Source organism: Ammospiza nelsoni, chromosome 11 (genome assembly GCF_027579445.1).
Source record: "Ammospiza nelsoni isolate bAmmNel1 chromosome 11, bAmmNel1.pri, whole genome shotgun sequence".
Classification (NCBI taxonomy): Eukaryota; Metazoa; Chordata; class Aves; order Passeriformes; family Passerellidae; genus Ammospiza; species Ammospiza nelsoni.
In genome coordinates, this window is record NC_080643.1 from 17,996,091 (window position 1) to 18,018,077 (window position 21,987).

General features: G+C 40.9%; 1 protein-coding gene across 2 annotated transcripts in view; it reads left to right on the forward strand.

Annotated features, from left to right (window-relative positions):
* ATP2B2 (ATPase plasma membrane Ca2+ transporting 2) overlaps positions 1-21,987 on the forward strand; it is a 404,082-nt gene that overhangs the window by 356,141 nt on the left and 25,954 nt on the right. For both annotated transcript variants that reach the window (XM_059479819.1, XM_059479820.1), the window contains 6 exons: positions 683-862; positions 2,234-2,321; positions 8,663-8,769; positions 9,423-9,614; positions 18,041-18,254; positions 21,257-21,468. In XM_059479819.1, coding sequence (XP_059335802.1) covers positions 683-862; positions 2,234-2,321; positions 8,663-8,769; positions 9,423-9,614; positions 18,041-18,254; positions 21,257-21,468 — 993 coding nt within the window. The remainder of the gene's footprint in view (positions 1-682; positions 863-2,233; positions 2,322-8,662; positions 8,770-9,422; positions 9,615-18,040; positions 18,255-21,256; positions 21,469-21,987) is intronic.

The window sequence follows — 21,987 nt, forward strand, 5'->3', positions numbered from 1 at the left end:
AGATATTTTTTACTTCTTGATACAAGATTTACCTTGCTTGTGGAGTGACCACAACTCCAGAACAGTCAAGTAACAATAAAATACATCTGATTCCTCTTCCTGCTTCAGGCATTCCTTAATTTTTCTGGATGGAAACACCTGCCTTGTATTTTATCTCCGATCCAGGAGTTTTCTTTGCCCTTGCCTTGTTTCTGTGATTCCTTGGAGGTGCCCCTGGAGCAGAGGCCAGGCAGGGTTCAGAGAATAAAGTGGGGGTCTATGAAAGCCTTCAGTGGGCACAGCTTGGGCAGCCACAGCCTCCAGAGGCTGCACCCAAGGTGGGCCATGGGCACGAGTTTGTCACACAATTATCAGTTTGGGCATTCACAGATCAGGGGTTTATGCTCCAATTCCAGCTGCAGGTAATGCAGTCATTCACACCCAGTTTGCTCCCCCTAACTCACTTTTGGTTGTTCTTTTTGGGGCCTTAGGCAGTGAGGTGTCCTTGAGTTCCAGGCCCAGAGAGGAATTGTTGTATATCTTATAATGTGCACAATTTATTAGCATGGCAGCACCTGTCTGTAATCAATAATTTTATCTGACCAAAATGTGAAGACGGTTAACTAGCACTCTATGTGGAGTTTAGAGTTACAGTACAGGATTTGAAAACTACAAAAGCTAAAGCCCTGAGGGGTCTCTGCAGGTGCCAGAAGCCATCCGGAAGTGCCAGCGAGCCGGGATCACCGTGCGCATGGTCACCGGGGACAACATCAACACTGCGCGTGCCATCGCCATCAAATGCGGCATCATCCACCCCGGAGAGGACTTCCTCTGCCTTGAGGGCAAGGAGTTCAACAGGAGGATCCGAAATGAGAAGGGAGAGGTAAACAAAACCCGGTGAAAACACCAAAATATTCTCCTGCGCTGGTGTGCGCCTTGTAAAGACCACTTGGAAACATTCCTGCTTTTTTCTCCTGCTAAATATTTGTAATTCAAAACAGTGGTGAAATTCCAGTGTTTGCTCTTACAGTATCAGTTTAGTACAGGCCTAATTCTGCAGTTTTTAGAACCACTGCACTGCTCCACAAGAAATCAAAACGAAGTCCATTAAGGCAGGAGTTTAAGGCAAGGAGGAGAAAGAATCTTGCAGGTTTATGGCAAGGAGGAGGAGGAACTCAACAGCAATTTTGCTCCTAAAATGCAATCTCTACTGAGAACCAGCTCCTCTCATTTTTTTAATTTATTCCACTTTCTCTAATGTACTCACAGCAATGATTTGCATTAAAAAATTTCATCCTGTGGAAGGTTTTTAACTCCTCATCAAAGATGGAGCTTGTGACCGTGTTCACAGGGGTTCTTGGATGACGGAAGAGATGAAGGATCTAACTCCATGTTTCAGAAGGCTTGATTTATTATTTTATGATATATATTAAATTAAAACTATACTAAAAGAATAGAAGAAAAGGATTTCATCAGAAGGCTAGCTAAGAATAGAAAGGAAAGAATGGTAAGAAAGGTTTGTGGCTTGGGCTCTGTGTCTAAGCTAGCTGGGCTGTGATTGGCCATTAATTACAAACAACCACGAGACCAATCTCAGATCTACTTGTTGCATTCCACAGCAGCAGATAATCAATGTTTACATTTTGTTCCTGAGGCCTCTCAGCTTCTCAGGAGGAAAAATCCTAAAGAAAAAAATTTTCATGAAAAGATGTCTGCGACAGGAGCTCACACACAGTTCCAAAAACTAAAAATCTATGCTGGCTCTCGAGTCCATCTTAAACGAGTGGACACAGTCATGTGCTCCCTGCATGGATGGGTGGAATCCTGGAAATGTTGGTAAATGCAACAAGCTTGGCTTTGCTCCTGTTGCTACACAAGAAAAGCTTGCCATTATTGGTGCTAAATGAAGGATTTGGGTTCTCCTGTGGAGTAGAACAACAAACTTGGGAACAGGTTTGATCAGCTTTGAGAAACTCCAGTATCCTTTATCTAGAGTGATGATTCTGGGTGGAATTACCCATAAAGATGATAGGAAAGGCTGGTTAGATATTGTGGAAAAAATTACCTGTGTTGGCCAGCAGTTGAGCCCTGTTAGTACTGGCCTTGTCTTCACTTGCAGCATGGAATTTTTCTGGAGAAAAGTTACAGGTTTGAGCAATGATGGGAATTTTCTGACACTATGATATAAAGTCTCCTTATCACAAGGCTGGAGGTTTTACTGTTTGGTTTCTTTTTTTGTCTTTTCCCCCTGCAGATCGAGCAGGAGCGGATTGACAAAATCTGGCCAAAGCTCCGGGTGCTTGCTCGCTCTTCCCCCACGGACAAACACACTTTGGTGAAAGGTGGGTGCAAACTGCTTGTGGGGGGCTGGAAATCAATGAGAAAGATGTTAAATGACATAATCTGATTTGATTTCACTGTTACAAATCCACCTGAGCTATCATCTTTAACTGCACATCCCTACACCACACAAGGAAGTTTTCTTGCGCTCTTGTGTTTGTGTTCTACCTCAGCCTTGACATGGAAAATAATAGGAAACTCCTTGGCAGGAATAATAGAAATAGCAACAAGATGCCTGGCAAGTGCATTTAGGCAATCTCATATTTGCCTTGTGACTTTTAATTGGAATGAGACTCGAGCTGGGAGGGAAAATGTGCATTTGGAGGGCAGAAAGAAAATATTGCTGGGAAACAAGATATAAACAAGAAGGGATGTAGATTTTTTTGTCTTTGCCTGCACTGCTTTATGAGGGAAGCAAAAGCAATCTCATTCAGAGTGAATCCAGTCACTCCATGCATCTCTTCTCCCAGACTTGCCCTAAAGAGTATTCCAAGAGGAAAAAACCTATTCCTGTCACAGCAGCAAGGGATGGTGAGACTGGGAGCTGCCCAGTGGAGATGGGGATTTCAGCCAATTCCATTTTTCCTATGAGCTAATTAACTGTTTGATTTGCATTGGCTCCCTTTAGATTCCTGTATTTTTAGAGTCTGCCCTGTAGGAAGTGCCCCATACAAACTCCATTCTCTCCCCACACTGTCTGCAGATGGAATGCTGCCATTAAAGATGGTTTGGTTTGCAGTTTCCTTCTTTCTTTTGAGGACTTGACATCTTATTCAGTTGACTTGGAGGCTCACACTTCATGGCTGGTGAAATCAGGCAGTTTCTGGGCAGGAATAACATCATTTTTGGCCATGCTCAGGTAGAAACCCTGTCAGCAGGTTGCTGTTTCCTGATGAGGAAAGAGCTGGAATATTTTGCTAAGGCCCTGGAAAGTCTGGAGAGCCCCTTTTAGCAATTCTTGGAGCAGCTAAGTTCAGGCTAAGATCCAGCTGATCACATACCTGTTTTCAGCTGTTGACGGCTCCAATATTAATCCACATTTAGGTAGGAAATCCTTTAGGTTTTGTTTCTGTGATTCCATACATGACTGATTGCAAAGGCATTTGAGCTTCATGCAAATTTTTAAAATGCCTAAATGTCTTCTAGAGCAGAAGTCCCATTGTGAATTTGAAGACTGGATCAGTTGGGTTCTTTGGGCTTGAGACAAGGTGCAAATGGATGGTGCTGGATGGGGCACTGGATGGGGCAGATGGAGACAGAATGTATCATCTCCATCCCCCCCTTTTACATGTATATTTTATAATGTACACCATTTATTAGTATGGTAGTACCTATGTGTAATTAACAAATAATACACATTCCTTGGGGAGGTGTGCTCCAAAATGGTTTTCCAGTAGGGGTTTGTTCAGGATTGGAAAGGTTTGGAGGGCATTTTTATCTCCATGGGTCAGTGTTAGACCTGCCCAAGGTCAGCTGAATTCTCCTGAGCAGTGCATCTTAAACCCTGTGCTCCAGGATCCTGTTCTCAGAGAACAGCCCTTGTTCATCCCAGCAGCTGATTTGTTGCAGAAACACAACAATTTGTGTTTCATTAAGTGGATTAACCAAGTCCCTCGGGAGTGCTCGTCTGAATCATTCAGGATTTTCCCTCAAGAGGAGCAGGAAACCTTTGCCAGGGAAATTGAAGTCAATAGAGAGCTGTAGAGAAAAGGAACAGCAAATTGTTGATGGTTTGTAGCATAAGCACTTGGACAGCCCAAAAGATATTTACTCCTACTGAATGCCATGTGCAAGTACCACAATTAATGTTTCAAAGATGTGACAAGGTCGAGAGAGTAATTAAGTGTCTTAACAAAGTTCAAGAACGAGTCTGTGGAAATCATGATGGAATTTTTTGGCTGGTAATACTCCAAGGGCCATTAAAAGTTACAAGAAACTATTTAAATGTTCACTAGTTTTGGGCCTCTTATTAAAATGTTATGTTTTTTCTCAGACACTTGAGGGATTGAGAGGATTTTCTCCCCTTTGATGTATTCTATCTGCTCTAGGCTAAAAACACACATCAGAAAATAAACTTTTTTTATATTTAATTTTTAATGACATACAGCTGCTGGAGGGAATCTTTTTTCCCCTTAACATAGCACAATCCCACCCAGCAAAGGATCATTTTTATTTTTCACTTTTGTTTTCAGTGCTGCTCAGGGACCAGAGAAAGGCATGGTTCAGCATTTCAGCCTGGGCAGACACTTGCAGTCAAACATTTATGGCTTTGAAGTAGAGGTAGATTGGAAAAACGCCCATCAGAATGGTTTATCCTCACAAAGCCCTTCAGTGAAACCAAAATCTCAGTCCCGCTGAAATACAATTTGGGATGGGTTTTAAGACACCTTTTCATATTTTAAAAATTTCATATTTCATATTATTATTTGTCAAATTAAAAATTCCATATTTTTAACTCTATTTCCAAATATAACAAGTAAAATTACATATCATTTATACTGATGTAAGGTTACAGTGCTATTGCTGAAATAATTCAAAATTGTCAGTTTATCTTTTGAAAACGCTGCAGGAAACAATTGTTTAACACTGATGAGAATATATCATCAGAAGAAAAGATCAAAGAAATACTCTGTTAACCAATTAAACAAGTGGTACCTTCCAAAATATTTAAATTAGACTGGAATTTTTTTTTTTTTCGTGATATTAAAAACATCTATTCTCATGCAGGGCTAATTTGTTATCAAACAGAAAGGGAACTTTAAGAAAAAAAGATTTTTAGTAATTACCCTTAATTACTCAAATATTTCAACTATAATTTCATGGCATGGTAGTATGTTCATAACCTCATTAATGTGGAAAGCTGTGAGATGGGTACAATAATCAAAATACAGAAAATGTTATTAATTGATATTCTGAACTTTGTGGAGGAATTTTCAGTTAATTCCCAATGCTGTCTGTAATGTCATATAGAACATTTTTATATAAAAAACCTTTAAACTTCTATCCAGGCAGGTACCCAAGCATGTAACTGAAATAGATTTGAGCTTTCTCCTTCAGACAGATTTTGCAAATTCTTGTTACGTTAACAGGGAGCTTCCATAAGTTTGAAAATATTAAAAACTAACCTGAAGAGGACGTGTTTATGAAAATACATGGCTGTACCTCTGTTTAGCTTGTCAAAGAAACACAAATCTGTGTGATCCTGGGGGAGGATCAGCTTTCCTGCCTCTCTAACCCTGAACTGGGCTTCAGCTCTGAAATCCTCAGCTGCAGCTGAATTTTCCTGCCTGTTTTAAGCAGTTGAGACAGAAAGAAATCTCTAAAACAGGATTTTTTTTTTCTTCCAGGAGATGTAACTCTAAGGGTGACGAGCAAGGATTGGTTAAATAGAGCAGCACTTGTCCTGTGACAAAGGGAGAACCTGTCTGTGATGGGTCTGAGCTGAGCCATGGGTGCAGAAGAGACATTGTTCTTTGATATTCCCTGAGTTATTATCCTGAGTGGATTTGATTTAATGCTTGCTTAGTGTTAGATGGGAGGAAGGTGGGAGATGTAGGATAAATTTCAGTTTTGTATCTTGTATTTTGTGCTTTTTACGGCAGGCTTAGAGCCCTTCTTGACAGGTCTGCATGATTGTTTTAAATCTGATCTTTGCCCTCATCTGACACAAGCTGCTTGCTCGGAGAAACTTGTGTCTTATGCAAGACACAGGACAAATTCCTGTCCAAATTTCCTGCCCAAATTCCTGCCACATCAGCGGGATCCCTGTGTGGAGCACACTGTCATGTTCTGCTCGAGGTGTGCTCCTGGGGCTGTTGAATGAAATTCTTTCTGACAGGAGAAAGTCATGGCCAAACAGCTCAACAGAGGGAAGAGGCCAGTGAAAGAGCAAAGGCGGTTTTGGCAGGAAGCTTTGCTGAGAGTAGAAGAATTCCCTGTGAAAACCTGCTTTTATTAAAATTCTGTATGTAAGCATTCAGCTGGAGTAAAGCTGTATAGTTGGAAAAAATTTCCTGGTTGTTAGACATGATTGATTATTACTGGAGCTTCTTTTCAGCCACTTGGACTGAGTGCAAAGGCCAGGGAATGTTCTCTTTACTGGCAGCCTGTCAGCTCATGCCCTCAGTCACATTTTTCCCTGATCACATCAGAGATTAATCCCCACAGCTCAGAGGGAGAGCCCTTCCTGGGCATCCTTCTTCTCTTTGCTCTCCTCACACTGTGAATTTAATCTGTGCACATTTCTCAGTACTGAAGAGAATTCTTCAGGTGAAACCTTATCACAGCCATTGACAGAATATTAAAAACAAACCTTAATGTGTTTGGAGGGAGGCACATGCTGGGAAGAAGGCAAACATTCAGCAATGGGAGGAGGAAGAGATTAAAAAGAGCAGGCAGAAGTCAGGGAGTGTTGGCAGAGCTGTGATAAATCCTCTGAATCCCAAATAATCGTGGCTGCTCCATTTTAGAAATTTGTCTGACGTACAGATGGGTGTTTTGCAAAGTCCTTCTCTCCTCCATGGGTAGCACTGAAATCCATCCCCAGAATTCCACATCTTTCCTGTGGGCACTGTGGGGAAGGTCTGGGGCTCAGGTGCTGATGGCACCTGAGACCTTTTCACGTCTGGATTTCCGTGGCTGCATTCAGCTCTGTGCTCTGGGCTCATCCTGGCTGCACAGTTTGGATTTTGGGATAAAAATGTCTCCTAAACCTTGTGAATGAGTTGGCAGCACCCAGGAGTTGGCTGATGGAGGGCAGTTGGTGGCACAGTCATCAGCACAGTCACTATTTATATCCATTTATCTCTATTAGGAGATCATTTGTTTGAGCCTCTTCAACTTGATTTGGGTTGTGCTCCCACTTGGAGCCCAGTTGTGAGCAGATACTATCGACCTCTTTGGAGCAATTAATACCTTAATGAGCCAGAGATTTTAATGACTTTTTTTTTTTTTCAGAAGCTTAAACTATTAATTTAACATCAAAGGATGTGTTAATAACAAGACAAAGTAAATGCTTTTAACAGTAGTGACAGATGATGTTCCTGTTTATTTAGTAATACCAAAGGCAAATCACCCCAACAAACTGAAGGCTCTAATTGTGAGATCTTATCAGAGTAATTGCCATTTTTTGAAATCATTCTACCAGTGGAAAGTGAATAGGGATTCTTTTTCTCATTTTCATAACTCTGAAAAATACAGGGCACTAACTGCTTGCACAGGGCACTGCAATCTTCTGGTGCCTGATAAGCCTGAACCTTGCCAAGAGGCAGCTATTGCTCTGTAATCTGCAATTTCCTATTTCTCCTTGGTTATCTGATATGGAAGAGAATTTTTTTCAGAGCAGAGTGAAAGCTTTTCACACTGGGTAGGTTTGGATAATTGTTTTTGAAGGTAATGACTTTGTGCAAAATGTGTTAGCAAAAGGAATTCTGTCATTTTCCTCCCCTGAGTTATCAATATGGAAAGGTGTTCTTGTATCCTACACAACAATCTTGTGTTCTGGACTTGTGCTCAAATGGACCCTGACATGGAAATAGAAACAAGAATCGCGAATGATCTTCTTCCTATAAAAACCTGGGCTGCTTCTGTAACCTCTGAAAAATTCTTCATTATTTTCCTGACTTTCATGATCTGCATAAGTAGAAAATAATTCCCTGCAGCCTTGTTGTGTGAAAAACTTGATTCACCAAGTGAAAAGTGGTTTTTATTTCTCTCAAATGATCTCAAAATGAAAGTAAAAATTATTTTACTCTATTTATTAAAATGCTTGGTTCCACAATTTAAAGAATTAGTTGTATCTCCTTAATCATTGTTTGGCAAAATTGAACATGGCTGCTAAAATTCTCCAGCTACATAAAATTCATCAATGGCTTTTGTTATCTCTAGGTTAAGAAGGCCTCTTAGTAAAGCTGATATTACAGCTGGATCCCAGTTTAGGAGAGCCCTAAACATGAACTTAAGGTTTTGGCAAATCCTTTCCATCGATGTTTGATCAGTGCTGGGCTGTGACACAAAACTTTAAATAGCAGGAATCTGCCAGAAGGACATAATGAGCTGCTCTCATTGCCTTTGAAGCCTGAGCAGGTTGTGTTGATGTGTTGATGATACAGGATCAGAACTTTCCATGTAAATCCTAATGGGGATGTTTAGTAGTGGATGGTGGTGATGCTACAGCTTTCATCATTATTTTCCTTAAAGATCTGCCTTTTTAATCTCTGTAAAACTGTGTGGTGTTATCCAATCTGTATTATACAGACCCTGCTTTTTTACAGGGATGTTTTATCTAGCTAATTATTGCCCATAAATGTCTGTAAACACACACCCATACATACATTTTTTGCAGGTATTATTGACAGCACACAGGTGGAACAGAGGCAGGTGGTAGCTGTGACTGGGGATGGAACCAACGATGGACCAGCACTTAAAAAAGCTGATGTTGGCTTTGCAATGGTATAATCTTGATGTTTGTGCCATTATGAATTTGCTGTAAGAGCTTTTCCTTTAATTGAATGTGAAGTTGCTTAGTTATAAGCACTATAAGTTATATAAGCTGCAAGTAATAACTTGTCAGTGAAGGAATATATTGGTGGGAATGAGTTATGTTGACTCAGAATCCTTTAATTCACTTGGATTCACTGGCATTGTTTTGATACTTCTTCAGGATTTTGTCTAATTAATTATTGGCTTTATGCAGAATCCTTTGCCCATACAGAAAAAAGAACTTTTTCTTCACAATACTGGAGTTCTCTTTTGCTGTGGTAAAATCCACCATAATTGGAAAGGTGTCCTCCATGTGTATTCTGACTGTGTATAAAGACACATAATTCTCATTTTTGTTACCAATTCTGTTCATGGATAATAAAAAACCATCATCAATGACAAAAATACCTCAGATAATCAGCAGTCTTTAAGCTGATAAAACACTCAGAGCCATCACCACATGAATTCTCTGCTCTCTGTCAATTCCCTTTTTGCGGCCTAACTCAACACATCAAAACCAGGCCGAATTAACGAAATTCCAGGAAATATAAAAACCTGTGGGCTTTGACTATGGAGATTTGTGCTGTCCAGCAGGGAATCTCATTCCCAACCCCTCTCCCCAGGGCATCGCAGGCACAGACGTGGCCAAGGAGGCCTCGGACATCATCCTGACGGACGACAACTTCAGCAGCATCGTCAAGGCCGTCATGTGGGGCCGCAACGTCTACGACAGCATCTCCAAGTTCCTGCAGTTCCAGCTCACCGTCAACATCGTGGCCGTCATCGTGGCCTTCACCGGAGCCTGCATCACCCAGGTGAGCAAATCCTGCTGGGATCCTGCTGAAATCTTGCTGCAATCCCGCCGCAATCCCACCGCGATCCGCGCTTCCAGTGGATGGGGCCTTGCATTTGATTCCTGCTTGGTACACAGCACTTGATGCCTTTTCCTTGGTGCTAAAATTAAGAGCTAGGCATGGTTAAGGGTTAAAGGGGTTTTACCTTGGTATTTAGTAAGGAATTTTGTGATGTAACACTTCACTAAGGTGGAGCATGCTGAAATGCGTACGCATGTGTGCGATTTTATACACCTTGTATATATTACAAAAATGCCCCAATGAGATGTTTGAATGAATAGCGTGGTATCTTTTTATCTTGAAGTATTTTTCCCTGAATGAGCTTAATCTTAGTTTACAGGATGTATTTGAGAGGAGACCTTGGTTTCTCAAGATAGCGTAGGGCTTTCTGGCCTCTATCTGTGAGGCCTGTAGGATGTTTGGGTTTCTGGCCTAATAGAATACCAGGACTATGCTAAGTTATCAGACTGGAGTAATTACAGGTACTATGAGGATGCCTTTTCCTTGGTCCTAAAATGAAGAACTAGGCATGGTTAAGGGTTAAAGGGTTTTTACCTTGGTATTTAATAAGCATTTTTGTGGTGTAACACCTCATCATGGTGGGGGACACTGAAATGGGTGCACACGATAGATTGTGTGTGCAATTTTATAGACCTTGCAAATTAGCATATCTAACAAAGAGATGAGATGTTTGAATAAATAGTGTGGTATCTTTTTATCTTGAAGTATTTTTCCCTGAATGAGCTTAATCTTAGTTTACAGGATGTATTTGAGAGGAGACCTTGGTTTCTCAAGGGGGCTTAGGGCTTTCTGGCCTCTGTCTGTGAGGCCTTTAGGATGTTTGGCTTTCTGGCTTAATAGAATATCAGGACTATGCTAAGTTATCAGACTTGAGGAATTACAAGTATGCATGCTAAGGGCACTGAGAATACATAAAAGATATAAAAAAGAAAAGACAATAAATTGTTGTGGCATCAAAACCTTTGGAAATTCTCCTGAGCATTCCAAGAATCAGGCTGCTGAGGGTTAAAGAGCTGCTGACGTCAGGCTGGATTAATTCCTTTTTTTTCCCAAAGGAACTCACTTTTAGGAGCTTTTGTGCCTCCTTCAATGTTGCCATCCCTGAGCCTGTGGCGGTCAGACTGAAAACACCATGGTTTGGGAAAGGAGCAGGTTATGTGAATGTTTTCCTCTCAGAATACCTCACCAATGAATACATATTTTTTAATGCATTGTGGAATGAGGTTATTTTCAAGACAGCAGTGCTGACCCATGGAAGTAACCCCAATCTTTTTGACTGATAAAATTATTTTGTTGCTTTCAGGCAGTTATTTTTAATTCCAGATGCAAATGACAAACCAATTAAATGACACATAGAGTTGGACTTAGACCTCTCTTTCTTGCACTCCATTAATCCTTCATTGCAATCCTGGTGCAAATGCAACTTATCCAGGTCATTTGCAAGAAGCATATCTCAAAGCAAGCATCTTTTTTTCTCAAATTGTAAGTTTTTGGGCAAAAGGAAAAAATTGCACTTTTTTTTCCCTCTAGAGAGTAAACAGGATATATGCAGTACAGTGTAAGGTTTTTGTTTAAATGAGAAAATAACAAAATGTGGTTTTTAGTGCTATCAGTCCCTAAAATAATGTATATTTTAGATGCTGCAGACAGGTGCTGTCACAAAGTGCCTCCCTGGATTGGGATGCACTGTGAGAAAGCTGATGCTTCCCTTCTGGTGCATCACCCAGATGCCCATACCTGTTTCAGCAGGTACATTTCAGCCCAGGCACACCTGAGCAAAGCAATGAATAAATCATCATCTCTGCTCCAGGCTAAACTTACATTGGAATCATGGAATTGATCCTTGCAACCAGAAACCCAGGTACCTTAACAAACCCATGAGGTCAAACTTCTCCTGTGCCCTGGCTGACATTCAGAGGCCTTGGAGGTCCCTTCTTGTCACCACTGAGCCTCTGCTGAGGGACAAAATTTGTGGTGTTGCAGCAAAGTAGGATGCGTTTCCCTTTGGAAATATTTCCCAGCATATTGAGGAAATGCCCAGCTGTGAAATGATTGTGGCTGGTAACACAGGAATGAGGACGGAAACTCTGGGAGGTTTTTACACGTGGTACAAACCCAGCCAGAACAAGGTGCTGACAGCAGCACCATTGCTGGAACTGACTTTATTGACAATCAGTGTCTGACTAGAAACATCTGTTTAAGGTGAAATTTCTTGATCAACGCTCAGCAATTCTTCAAGTTTTTGTGGAAGCACAAAGGCAAACTCATTCTATTTGTTAACCAAATAATTTTTTATCCCTGAGGAGGTTAAACGTTGCTAGATCAGTGCAAGGACCATTTTAAATCAAGTTAAGTGGATGTGAAGTGCATGATCAGTACAAGCATAACCCCCTTTTTAATTCTGGAGCTTTTTTCATCCTTTGAATCATTCCTTTGGCTTCTAGAAGGATTTGTATCAGGCCCAGTGCATTTCTCTTGCCCCTGAGGTCTGTGAGACCATCCCTGGGCCTGTTGTCCCTGCTCACAGCTTTTAATGGACACCTGCAACTCCTGGGTTGCTTTGCAGACTCTTGTGCAATTCCTTAATTTGGCAGTAAAGGTGCAAACCCAAAGGAAAGGTGTGGGGGAAGCTGAGGTGGAGATGGAAGCAGAAAGGCAGCAGGTCTGTCCTTTGCCACTGTTTACACTCAGTGTGAATAATCCCAAGCTGCTCCCGGTTCTGTCTCATTCAAGAAGGATTTTGCCTCACAAATGCACATTATTGTGTTCGGCTTTGACTGCAGCCAGCCAAAGGACATTCTGTTTGGCTTGAAAGCTTTGCTAAAAATTGCACTTGGGAACATGCTGTACCCTCTGGTTGCTATGAAAATAGCTCCAGCACAAAGTGCAGGACTCTCCCGAAAAAATCCTGCTACAACAGTCTAGGAGCACACATGTACATCCAAATCTGCAGAACTGTGCACAGGTCTGAATGAAAGATTTTGACTGAAATGTTTCAATCCTTAACAAAAAAGCAAGCAAACAAACAGAGCTTAAATCTGTCTTTTCCAAAAGGCAGCACAACTTCCTGTGACCTTCAAAATGAACACAAAGAAAATCTTCACCGGACTGAGTTTCCCTTTGATTTAGGTGGTCAGTTTGTCTTTCTCTGACACACAGAATATAATTTCAGTCCATCATTAGGATTCAGGTTGATGAACATGACACAGGCTGTTCTTTTGGTGACATTTCATATCTAGAATGAGAAAAATTCTCTGTAGGTAATAACATTTATTCTGTTCTTCCTCATGCCACCTCTCAAGCAATCTGTTCTGCAGTTTGGGACCAGCACACTCATCTACTCTTTTTGGTTTGTGCCTAAAGGAAGTACAGAGATAATAAAATCTTTGCTTGGACTAATCTTTTTTTAATACTTGGCTTGTGCTTTGCAGCATAATGGGCTTAATTTTATTCAGTCTTGATCCTGCACTTGCTCTGATGTACATGTAAGTATGAGGATGTGATCATCTCCCTGCAGAACTCCAAGTGAAAGCACTGCAATTCTGCATTAATGAATTAATTAATGGCTGTGTGAGTGTGGTGGGAGTGCAGCCAGCCCTCCAAGGGGCACCCAGAGAGTGCATTGCCCACGCAGGAGATGATTTGTTTGGTCCAGGGCACCTTGGGAAGCCCATGGAGAGGCTTAAGAAAAACATTAGGCAGAACCTGGGACCATTAGTGGCCATTTTAATAATCTGCTGCTTTTTTCCTCAAGTAGATTAATGAAATGAAGGTCCTTGCCAATTCCACTTCAGGGAACTGCTGTTTAGTTCAATACTGTTAATTTTAAGCAAATATAATTTTATTTTTCACTACCCAATGCCTGCTTCACGAAGATGCTGCTGTTAGAGAATATCTGCCATATCTGAGATTTCTGTTTTGTTCTGGTTTGCTGTTCCAGTGGATAGTGATGTGTACAAAATGTCTCTGTACTGCTCCAGTGCCAGATAAAGCTTATGCAGGACAAACAGTGGGCGGTCAAAGAATTCATTATGCACAGGACCAATGCAAAAGGTAGTTTCTCTTGTCTCCCCTGGCTCCCAGCATGAAGTCATGTTAAGGTGACAGCAACCATATTCTGAGCAGCATAAGAATTACAGATCCAGTGTCACCTGCTGACAAGCCTAGCACAGCTGCTGCCACAACCACCCTTCCAAGAGATCTCACTTACATGGGGCCCTGTTTCAGTTTACAGCAGCTCAATCTGTAAGCCACAAGATCTGAATTTTCAGCTAATAATGGACTTCTGTGTTGTGAGGCTGTAATTATGTAAGGGGCTCTGAGATCTGGGTCACCCAGGAAAGCAGAGCTTGGAGAAGTCCCTGGTGGGAAGGTGACTCAGGAGCCTCAGTCTGTGGTGCAGGGGTGGTTTTAGCTCTGTCTGTGTGTGTGCACAGACCCCAGAGGAGTTCACACCTCGGCTTGCTCCCAGAGAGGTTTGTGTGGCTCCTTCACCTTATTTTTAATTAATCCAACTCAGTTCCGTCTTGCTGCCTTCCCTGTGGTGCCCACTGCACACTTTTAGTGTGGTCAGGGTGTGGTGGTCTTGACCAATTTGTGCAGAATTGCTCTTTCTCTTCTGCAGCCACTGCCTCAGCTCAAGCCCATTGTTTGTTTTTCCAGCGGATTTATGAGCTACAAACTTTTATATTCTGACTTCATTCTCTGAATAACAGTTTTGCAGAGCCCCTGATTGATGCAGTGAGGGTGGTTCTTTGGAGCTCTGCCTACGATTCTTGTGAGTTTTGTTCTTGCAGTGAGTCACTGCTCCCCATCTCTGGATGTCCTGTAGGGCCCTGGATGGGCTCACCCCTCTCCCTGTCCCTAAAAACCACACAGCACCCAGAGGATATCAGCTCATTACATTTGGAGCTGTCCACAGTGATCTGGCTATGAACAAAATGAAGATTTTAAAATGCAGCTCAGTCAAATGGAAACATTTTTTTTACTGGAGCCATGAAACAAGAGGGTTTATCTCCGTGCCAGGTTCGGTCTGTGGCTCCAACTGTTGAGGCAATTGTAACTCTTCAAAAGGCTTGCACTGAAAAAAGGGAAGACAAAGGCTGTGTTTTAACATTTTACATTCAAATTATTATTCTTGCACTTTGTGAGAGACTTGGTGTTTTAGCAGACATTAGGAGCTGAAAACAGTGACTCCATAGGACATTATGTTTGGAAAATTAAATGTTAATTAAAAGGCACTGTAGCAATGAACTGCTGCATGAATCACTGATTGTTTTTACAGATCTTGTTCAAAAAAATGAGGATGATCTATACTTACATGTAAAAGGGAGTAATTTATGTGGTTATAATGTTTTACTGCAGAACTGTACTTGGCAAATTCTAAAATAATAGCACAGGCAAACTTGAAAAAGCTGTAATGTAAAATCAAAGTCTGTACTGTTTAGCTTTATTTTGGCAAGGCATGGGGATGGAATTGAGGATGCCACTTCCATACAATTAGCAGACAGTGTGATCTTACTGCACAGGGACTTTTTTTGCATTAATGTATAGAAAGGCAACTCCCAGAAATGCTCATTTTTCTGAATACCTGCATGTGTTCTGTGGCAAACAGGAGTAAAAAGGTAAGGGTGAAAATACCTTTTTGTTCCCTTGCAGCTTGTCATCTAAATCAAAAGTAACAAGCTCTAAAATTTGTGAGGCTCTGCATGTCACAAAAGATTTGTAGTTTATTTCCAGCCTTTGGCAATTTGTACTTTTAAGTGTTTCCAAGATGAAGTGTAACATCACTTGATTTAAGGGACATTTTCCTTTTACCTCTAGGCCAAGGCTAACCTATTCCAAGGTCAAGTGAAAGGAATTTGATGAATAAGTGGTGATTTTGGGTGGTTCACATCCCCAAAGTTTTCAGAGAGGGAATGAAGAATTATTGGTTGGTCAGTTAGTGGCTAAAACACAAAGAAAAGAAGGTTGATTTGCATCCCACTTGCATGAGTGACTAAAATCTGCAGTGGAAGCCTAAGCTCCTTAGCTGATATGTATTTCCCTCAGTTTCCACCAACTAATCAGAAATCAGATAGAGTTACAGTGGAAATTTCATTCCACTGCCTGCCCAGACTAATGTGTATTTAATGTTTTGGCTTCAGCCTGGAATGAGCTCTCACACTCCACTGAGCAGTGTAGCACTGCCAATAATAGATAATTATTAGGGGCACCACAGCCACCCAAGGTGATTGGCAGTGTGAAATGGTGAGAACATGTTGTTGCCAAAACTGATGACTGCCAATTACAGTTGTGTGATTTAGAGACTGAAATACCCTGCTTTTCCTGTTCTGCTGGGAATATGGCAGGCTCTGATAGACACCTGAATCTCTGACTCCATCTATTAAATCTAACAGGGAAATTTGGTTTCATTGACAGAGAATTCAGCGTGTGAAGTGGAAATTGAGTTTTTGTAACAGATCAAAGCAGAGGAGCTTGCTCAAACTTATGAATGAGACAGGCAAAAACATGATAAGGAAAATTCTTCAGCAGAAAAGATGTTTTCCTTTTTACCTGTGTCCCTTCGAGGGTCTGTGAGCCCCAGCCACAAACTGCTTTTTACTGCAAGTACTCTCTTTGTTGGAGCCATTAGTGTTAATAAAAATGAATGAAGCCTCAATTTGGGATGAAGTTTGTCCTGATCACCTTTAGTTTTTTAGTCACCTTTAAAGACAAAGACATTTCCTGTTTCTGCAGCTGCATTTCAAATGAGTGAGCTGAGCTCTCCACATAAGCTCAGTTAATGCAACCCATAACCAAGAGGTCAAGAATCTATTAATGCTAATTGTCCTCCTTGCTGTGATGAGCCCAACCTGTAAGACTGAGAAACGGGTGGTTGCTTTTCTCCATCCCTTTGAATAACCCAAAAAATTGTTGTTGTTTTTTTTTTTTTTAATGAATGAAATGCATCAAAATCTGTGTAAATGTGTTAGAAATGTGTTTTTAAGGGCAAATGATATTTTATCTCAAGGGAGAGTTGAAATCTAAACCAGATGCTCAAGAGACCAAAGCACTTACTCTTGTTTTCTATCAGTCCTTGGGATACTGAATGCATGTTCTTTTATGGTATTTCATTAAAAATGAACATTTAACCCTTTGAAGAAATGGGCAGAGTTCTCAGGGAGTTTTGTTGGCTTTTCTCTTGTTTGTATCCTGTCCTCTACATTGTTTTGGTTTCATTGCTGCAGCACCATGGTAATGAAGTACATAAAAATAGTGCTGCCTCTCCCAGCTTTCACACAGCAGAGTAACTCAATTTCATGATGAAATTTGTCATGTTGATGCCTTATTACTTTGGTGATTCTTTTTTCCCTCATAAAAATTGTCTGTTTGGAACAGGAAGCAGACCTTGCTAATGCTGCCTGTTTTATACAGTCTAAAGGCACAGGAGTTTGGTTTTTTTTTGGTTTTCCTCCCCTGGCTCCTTGAAACATTGCTGTCTCCTCACAGCTGCCCCAGAGAGTTACACATCATGACTTCATTAAGGATTGTCCAGCATTCTCCTGAGATCTGTGTAACTTTGCTTTATTTAGTTAATTTTGGGGTTTTTAAACATGACCTGCAGTCCTCTGTATTATGACCACAGACTTTATGGGATTGTGTGAGGAAAGAGCTCCTTCTAGTGACTGGAGAGCTGCTTCCAAAACCACAGCCTGCATCAAATACCGGTATTTGGGGTTTTTCATCCCATTTCTATAGTGCCAAATAGGCTTTCCTTTTAGTAAAAAAGAATAGGTTGTCTTGCTTTTGCACATTTGATATAGTTTAATAAGTTTCAGATTTTTTTAAATCAAATTTTTTTTTAAATTATGTCACTACTTTTAATGCTCTTATTTAAGTGTAATGTATCACAATCTCACCATAATTGTTCCATAAATTTTTTATAATTTCAAGCTGTCTCTGAAAAAATGAAAGAAAGGTAGGTTTTAGTATAAAGGAAATGTTACTTTTTAATCTGTTTAATAATATAATGATTCTTCCACGAGAGAAATTTGGGGTCTCTAGTTATATCTAATTTCAGCTGAAAATTCAAGCACGACGCATGAAGGAAAGGAGAGCATTGCAATAGGTGTTAGAAGGAGTTACTGCCATGCTTGGTATGAGTTTTGTGGTTGCAAATGGTGCTGATGAAATGCCTTCAGGGAGATAATTTCTCCTCTCTGCTCGGGTGCTCCTGGTCCTGCAGAAGGAAATACAAAAGGGAGAAGGGTCCCAGCAACAGAAGAAGGCTCCTCAATGCAGGGATTTCTGAGCCCCATGAAAAAAATGAACCCCCAGCCAGGCTTTTCCTGGGAAATACAAACATTTTTGATTTTTCCCCTCAGGACTCTCCCCTGAAGGCCGTGCAGATGCTGTGGGTGAACCTGATCATGGACACGTTTGCCTCTCTGGCGCTGGCCACGGAGCCGCCGACCGAGGCGCTGCTGCTGCGCAAACCCTACGGCCGCAACAAGCCACTCATCTCCCGCACCATGATGAAAAACATCCTGGGCCACGCCGTCTACCAGCTCACCCTCATCTTCACCCTGCTCTTTGTTGGTGAGGAGCTCGCCCACGCTCGGTGCTCAGCTCACGAGGGGCTGGGTTGGATGGCTGAAGTGTCAAAATGCTTTAAATGTAATGAATTTATGTGCGCTTATTGCCTGCCTTTGTGATCCTTAAACTTCATTTTGGATATCAGGAAAAAGTTCTTCACAGAAAGAGTGATAAAGTACTGGAATGGCTTGCCCAGGGAGGTGGTAGAGTCACCATCTCTGGATGTGTTTAAAAAAGCCTGGATGTGGCACTGGTTGCCATGGTTTAATTGAGGTGTTAGGGCCTGTTCCATGGTTGCCACAGTTTATTTGAGGTTTTAGGGCCTGCTCCATGTGTGCCATGGTTTAGCTGAGGTGTTAGGGCCTGTTCCATGGTTGCCATAGTTTATTTGAGGTTTTAGGGCCTGCTCCATGTGTGCCATGGTTTAATTGAGGTGTTAGGGCCTGCTACATGGGTGCCATGGTTTAATTGAGTTATTAGGGCCTGTTCCATGTGTGCCATGGTTTAATTGAGGTGTTAGGGCCTGTTCCATGGGTGCCATGGTTTAGCTGAGGTATTAGGGCCTGTTCCATGTGTGCCATGGTTTATTTGAGGTGTTAGGGCCTGTTCCATGGGTGCCAGGGTTTAGCTGAGGTGTTAGGGCCTGTTCCATGTGTGCCATGGTTTATCTGAGATGTTAGGGCCTGTTCCATGTGTGACATGGTTTATTTGAGATGTTAGGGCCTGTTCCATGGGTGCCAGGGTTTATTTGAGATGTTAGGGCCTGTTCCATGGGTGCCAGGGTTTATTTGAGATGTTAGGGCCTGTTCCATGGGTGCCAGGGTTTATTTGAGGTGTTAGGGTGCCATGGTTTAGTTGAGGTGTTGAGGCTGGGTTGGACTCCACGATCTTGAAGTTCTCTTCCAACCCAGTCACTCTGTGATTCTATGAATCCTGGTTGATGGGATGGGAAGCACAGAAGGTGTCATGTTGTAGTCACTTTCCATATATTGTTACCTTGGGAATGACCTCAGTGAGATTTTTTCCCCTCATAAAATACAGGTTTGGGCTTTGACAGAAGTTTGTATCCAAATACAGCATAGAAGGTTATGCTGTAATAGGAGTGTCCACCCTGCTGCTTCTATACTGAAATTTCATTGTGAGGCTTGTCGTGGTGAGTAAGGATGTAAAAGCAAATTTAAAAAAACCCTTAAAACAAACCACAATAAAAATCAAGATCCATTTTACCAAGAGCAAAATGTTGTCCACAGTCCAGAAATAATGTTGATCTTAAGTGGTATGGAAAGTAAGTAATCAGTGTTAAGTGATACAAATAATACTGTGCTTTGACATTTAATTTCTGGAATGGATATTAAAAGGGGGCGAAAAGTCTAATTTATTGGATTACTGGATTCTTCTTCAGGCCTTGCTGGCAATGGATGCTTTTTATAGGTTGTATTTTGGAGAGGGCAGGGAAGGAGGAGAAATGTTTCTTGCTGCAGGGAATAGTAGGAGCTAATAATAGATTCTGTTGCTCCACAATAATAACTGAACCCTCTCAAAGGACAGATGATTTTTTCAGTTGGGTATTGTCTTCTTGTCACTTTGTAGTTGCTGTTAAATCACATGTGTTGTCTTTCAGGCTTTTTTTTTTTTCTTATACACAGACTTCCAGAAAAGCTGCAAATGTAAATTTATGATTTTTTTGGAGGTTTTTGAGCTCCATTGTGAAAGCTTTGTCCACTTCATGGCCATCTGGCAGCTTATTTAGGATGCTCAGAGGAGGCAATGGTCTGTTCAGAATGGAATTAAACCAAAAGAATAGCCAGGTTTCTGAAGTGAGGTGATCTCTAACATTGTTAGATTTACAGTGAATTTTGAGAATATCTGCATTAGATAATTGGAATTTCAGGTTCTCTAAAACAAGTGAAGAAACTCTTGGTAATTCATGTGATATGCATCCTGGAACAAGAATTGCTGTGAACTTTATGGAGAGTTAGAATGGCTTTTTGATGAATTTTATGGTTTAAAATATTTTATACTGAGCCAGATGAAAAGCAAATCAGGCTTTCCTCCCCTATTCTAATTGCTCCTGTGATTCTTTGGAAAACTCCTGCGTACCTTGAAGGACACATCCCAGACAATTTTCTGATAAGCCTTGGAAATAATCTTTTCCTTTCTAAACTCCACAAGACTCAGCTTTGCAGTGACATGATGTGCAAAACTCAGTGCCTCCATAATTAAATTTCAAATTAATGAGAATTATTTTTATTTTGGTCAAATAATAATTCCTTTCTTTTGTAGGAGGTTTCTTCAGAGACCAGTACATCAAATTTTTATCTTTTTTATTTTTAGAAATACACTGTGTTTGAACATACAAAACATAAATGTCTTTGAGACATCAGAAATGCAGAATTCCCTGTCTGGTCCTGTCAGGCTGTGGCATTAAAAAAAAAATCTTTATTTTTTCAAAGCTCACCACATTTTTAGTTACTCATCATGGGTTGTGTCTTGCTTTTTGTTTGGTCAGATCTATGAGTGAAAGCCAAATTACCAAACTAAACAGCAGTGCCTGCTGCTGATCAACCCCAAATCTCTTTAAAATCTGTGTATTTTGTGACTGATATCCTTCAGTGCTTGGGAGTAGTTATTGGACTAGTAAATGGGTAAAACCTGATGAAGAGGGGTGGCTTCTAACCGCTGTAGAAAATTGAAACACTCTGGCAATGACATTAAGATTTTGTTACACCTGAAAGAATTGAGTGCTTAGAGTAATTCCTACTTGGAAAGGTAAGAGTGGGACTGACAGCGTTGTGTAGGTGTTAGATAGCAGTTAGGTATTGTTAGGTAAAAGTCAGCATTTGAACAGCTTCTTGCTCAGTTGAGATGTGATTTGCTCATTGGTGCAAGAAAAGTTTTATCTAGAAAAAGCAGAGCAGAGAAGGCAACAGGCTGAAGATTACAAGTGGAATACAAATTGGTTTGATTCATTCTAGAGGAAACTTTTCTTTCTGTCTTACACCTAGGTGAGAAAATGTTTAAGATTGACAGTGGGAGGAACGCCCCTCTTCACTCTCCTCCTTCTGAGCACTACACCATCATCTTCAACACCTTTGTCATGATGCAGCTCTTCAACGAGATCAACGCCCGCAAGATCCACGGTGAGAGGAACGTCTTCGACGGCATCTTCAGAAACCCCATCTTTTGCACTATTGTCCTGGGCACCTTTGCTATTCAGGTAAAGCTCTGGGCAAGAATCACTTGCTGTTCATCTCAAATCATCACAAATCCACTCAAAAAAATCAAACACAAAGTTGTTGGGGATTTTTTTCTCCATGTTTTCTTTTTTTTCTTTAATTTTAAATCTAAGTGCTGCAGGAGGCCCATTTAAGAGTAAACCACCTGGTTTTGTGCATTTTCTCAATCAATGCAAGTGTTAGTAATGGAAAATGTTATGTAGCCATGCTAATAAAACAGAAATTTTGATCCTTACAACTGGGTTAATTCTTAAATTAATCTTAGCATGTACAATAATAACAGCCATCATTGATATTGTAACTGTTTTTTAAAGAAGAAATTGTTTAATACCATTCCAACAAAGCATTTTACAATTATTTATTACTCCTTGAAAAGACAAATTACCTTCAAACAGCGGATGCTGAACTGTTCTTCTGTTCAATGTCACTGCCCAATGCTGCTCAATATTCCCAGCAATGATGCCCCTGGACTGTGATTCCTCATGTTCCTCCTGACTTTG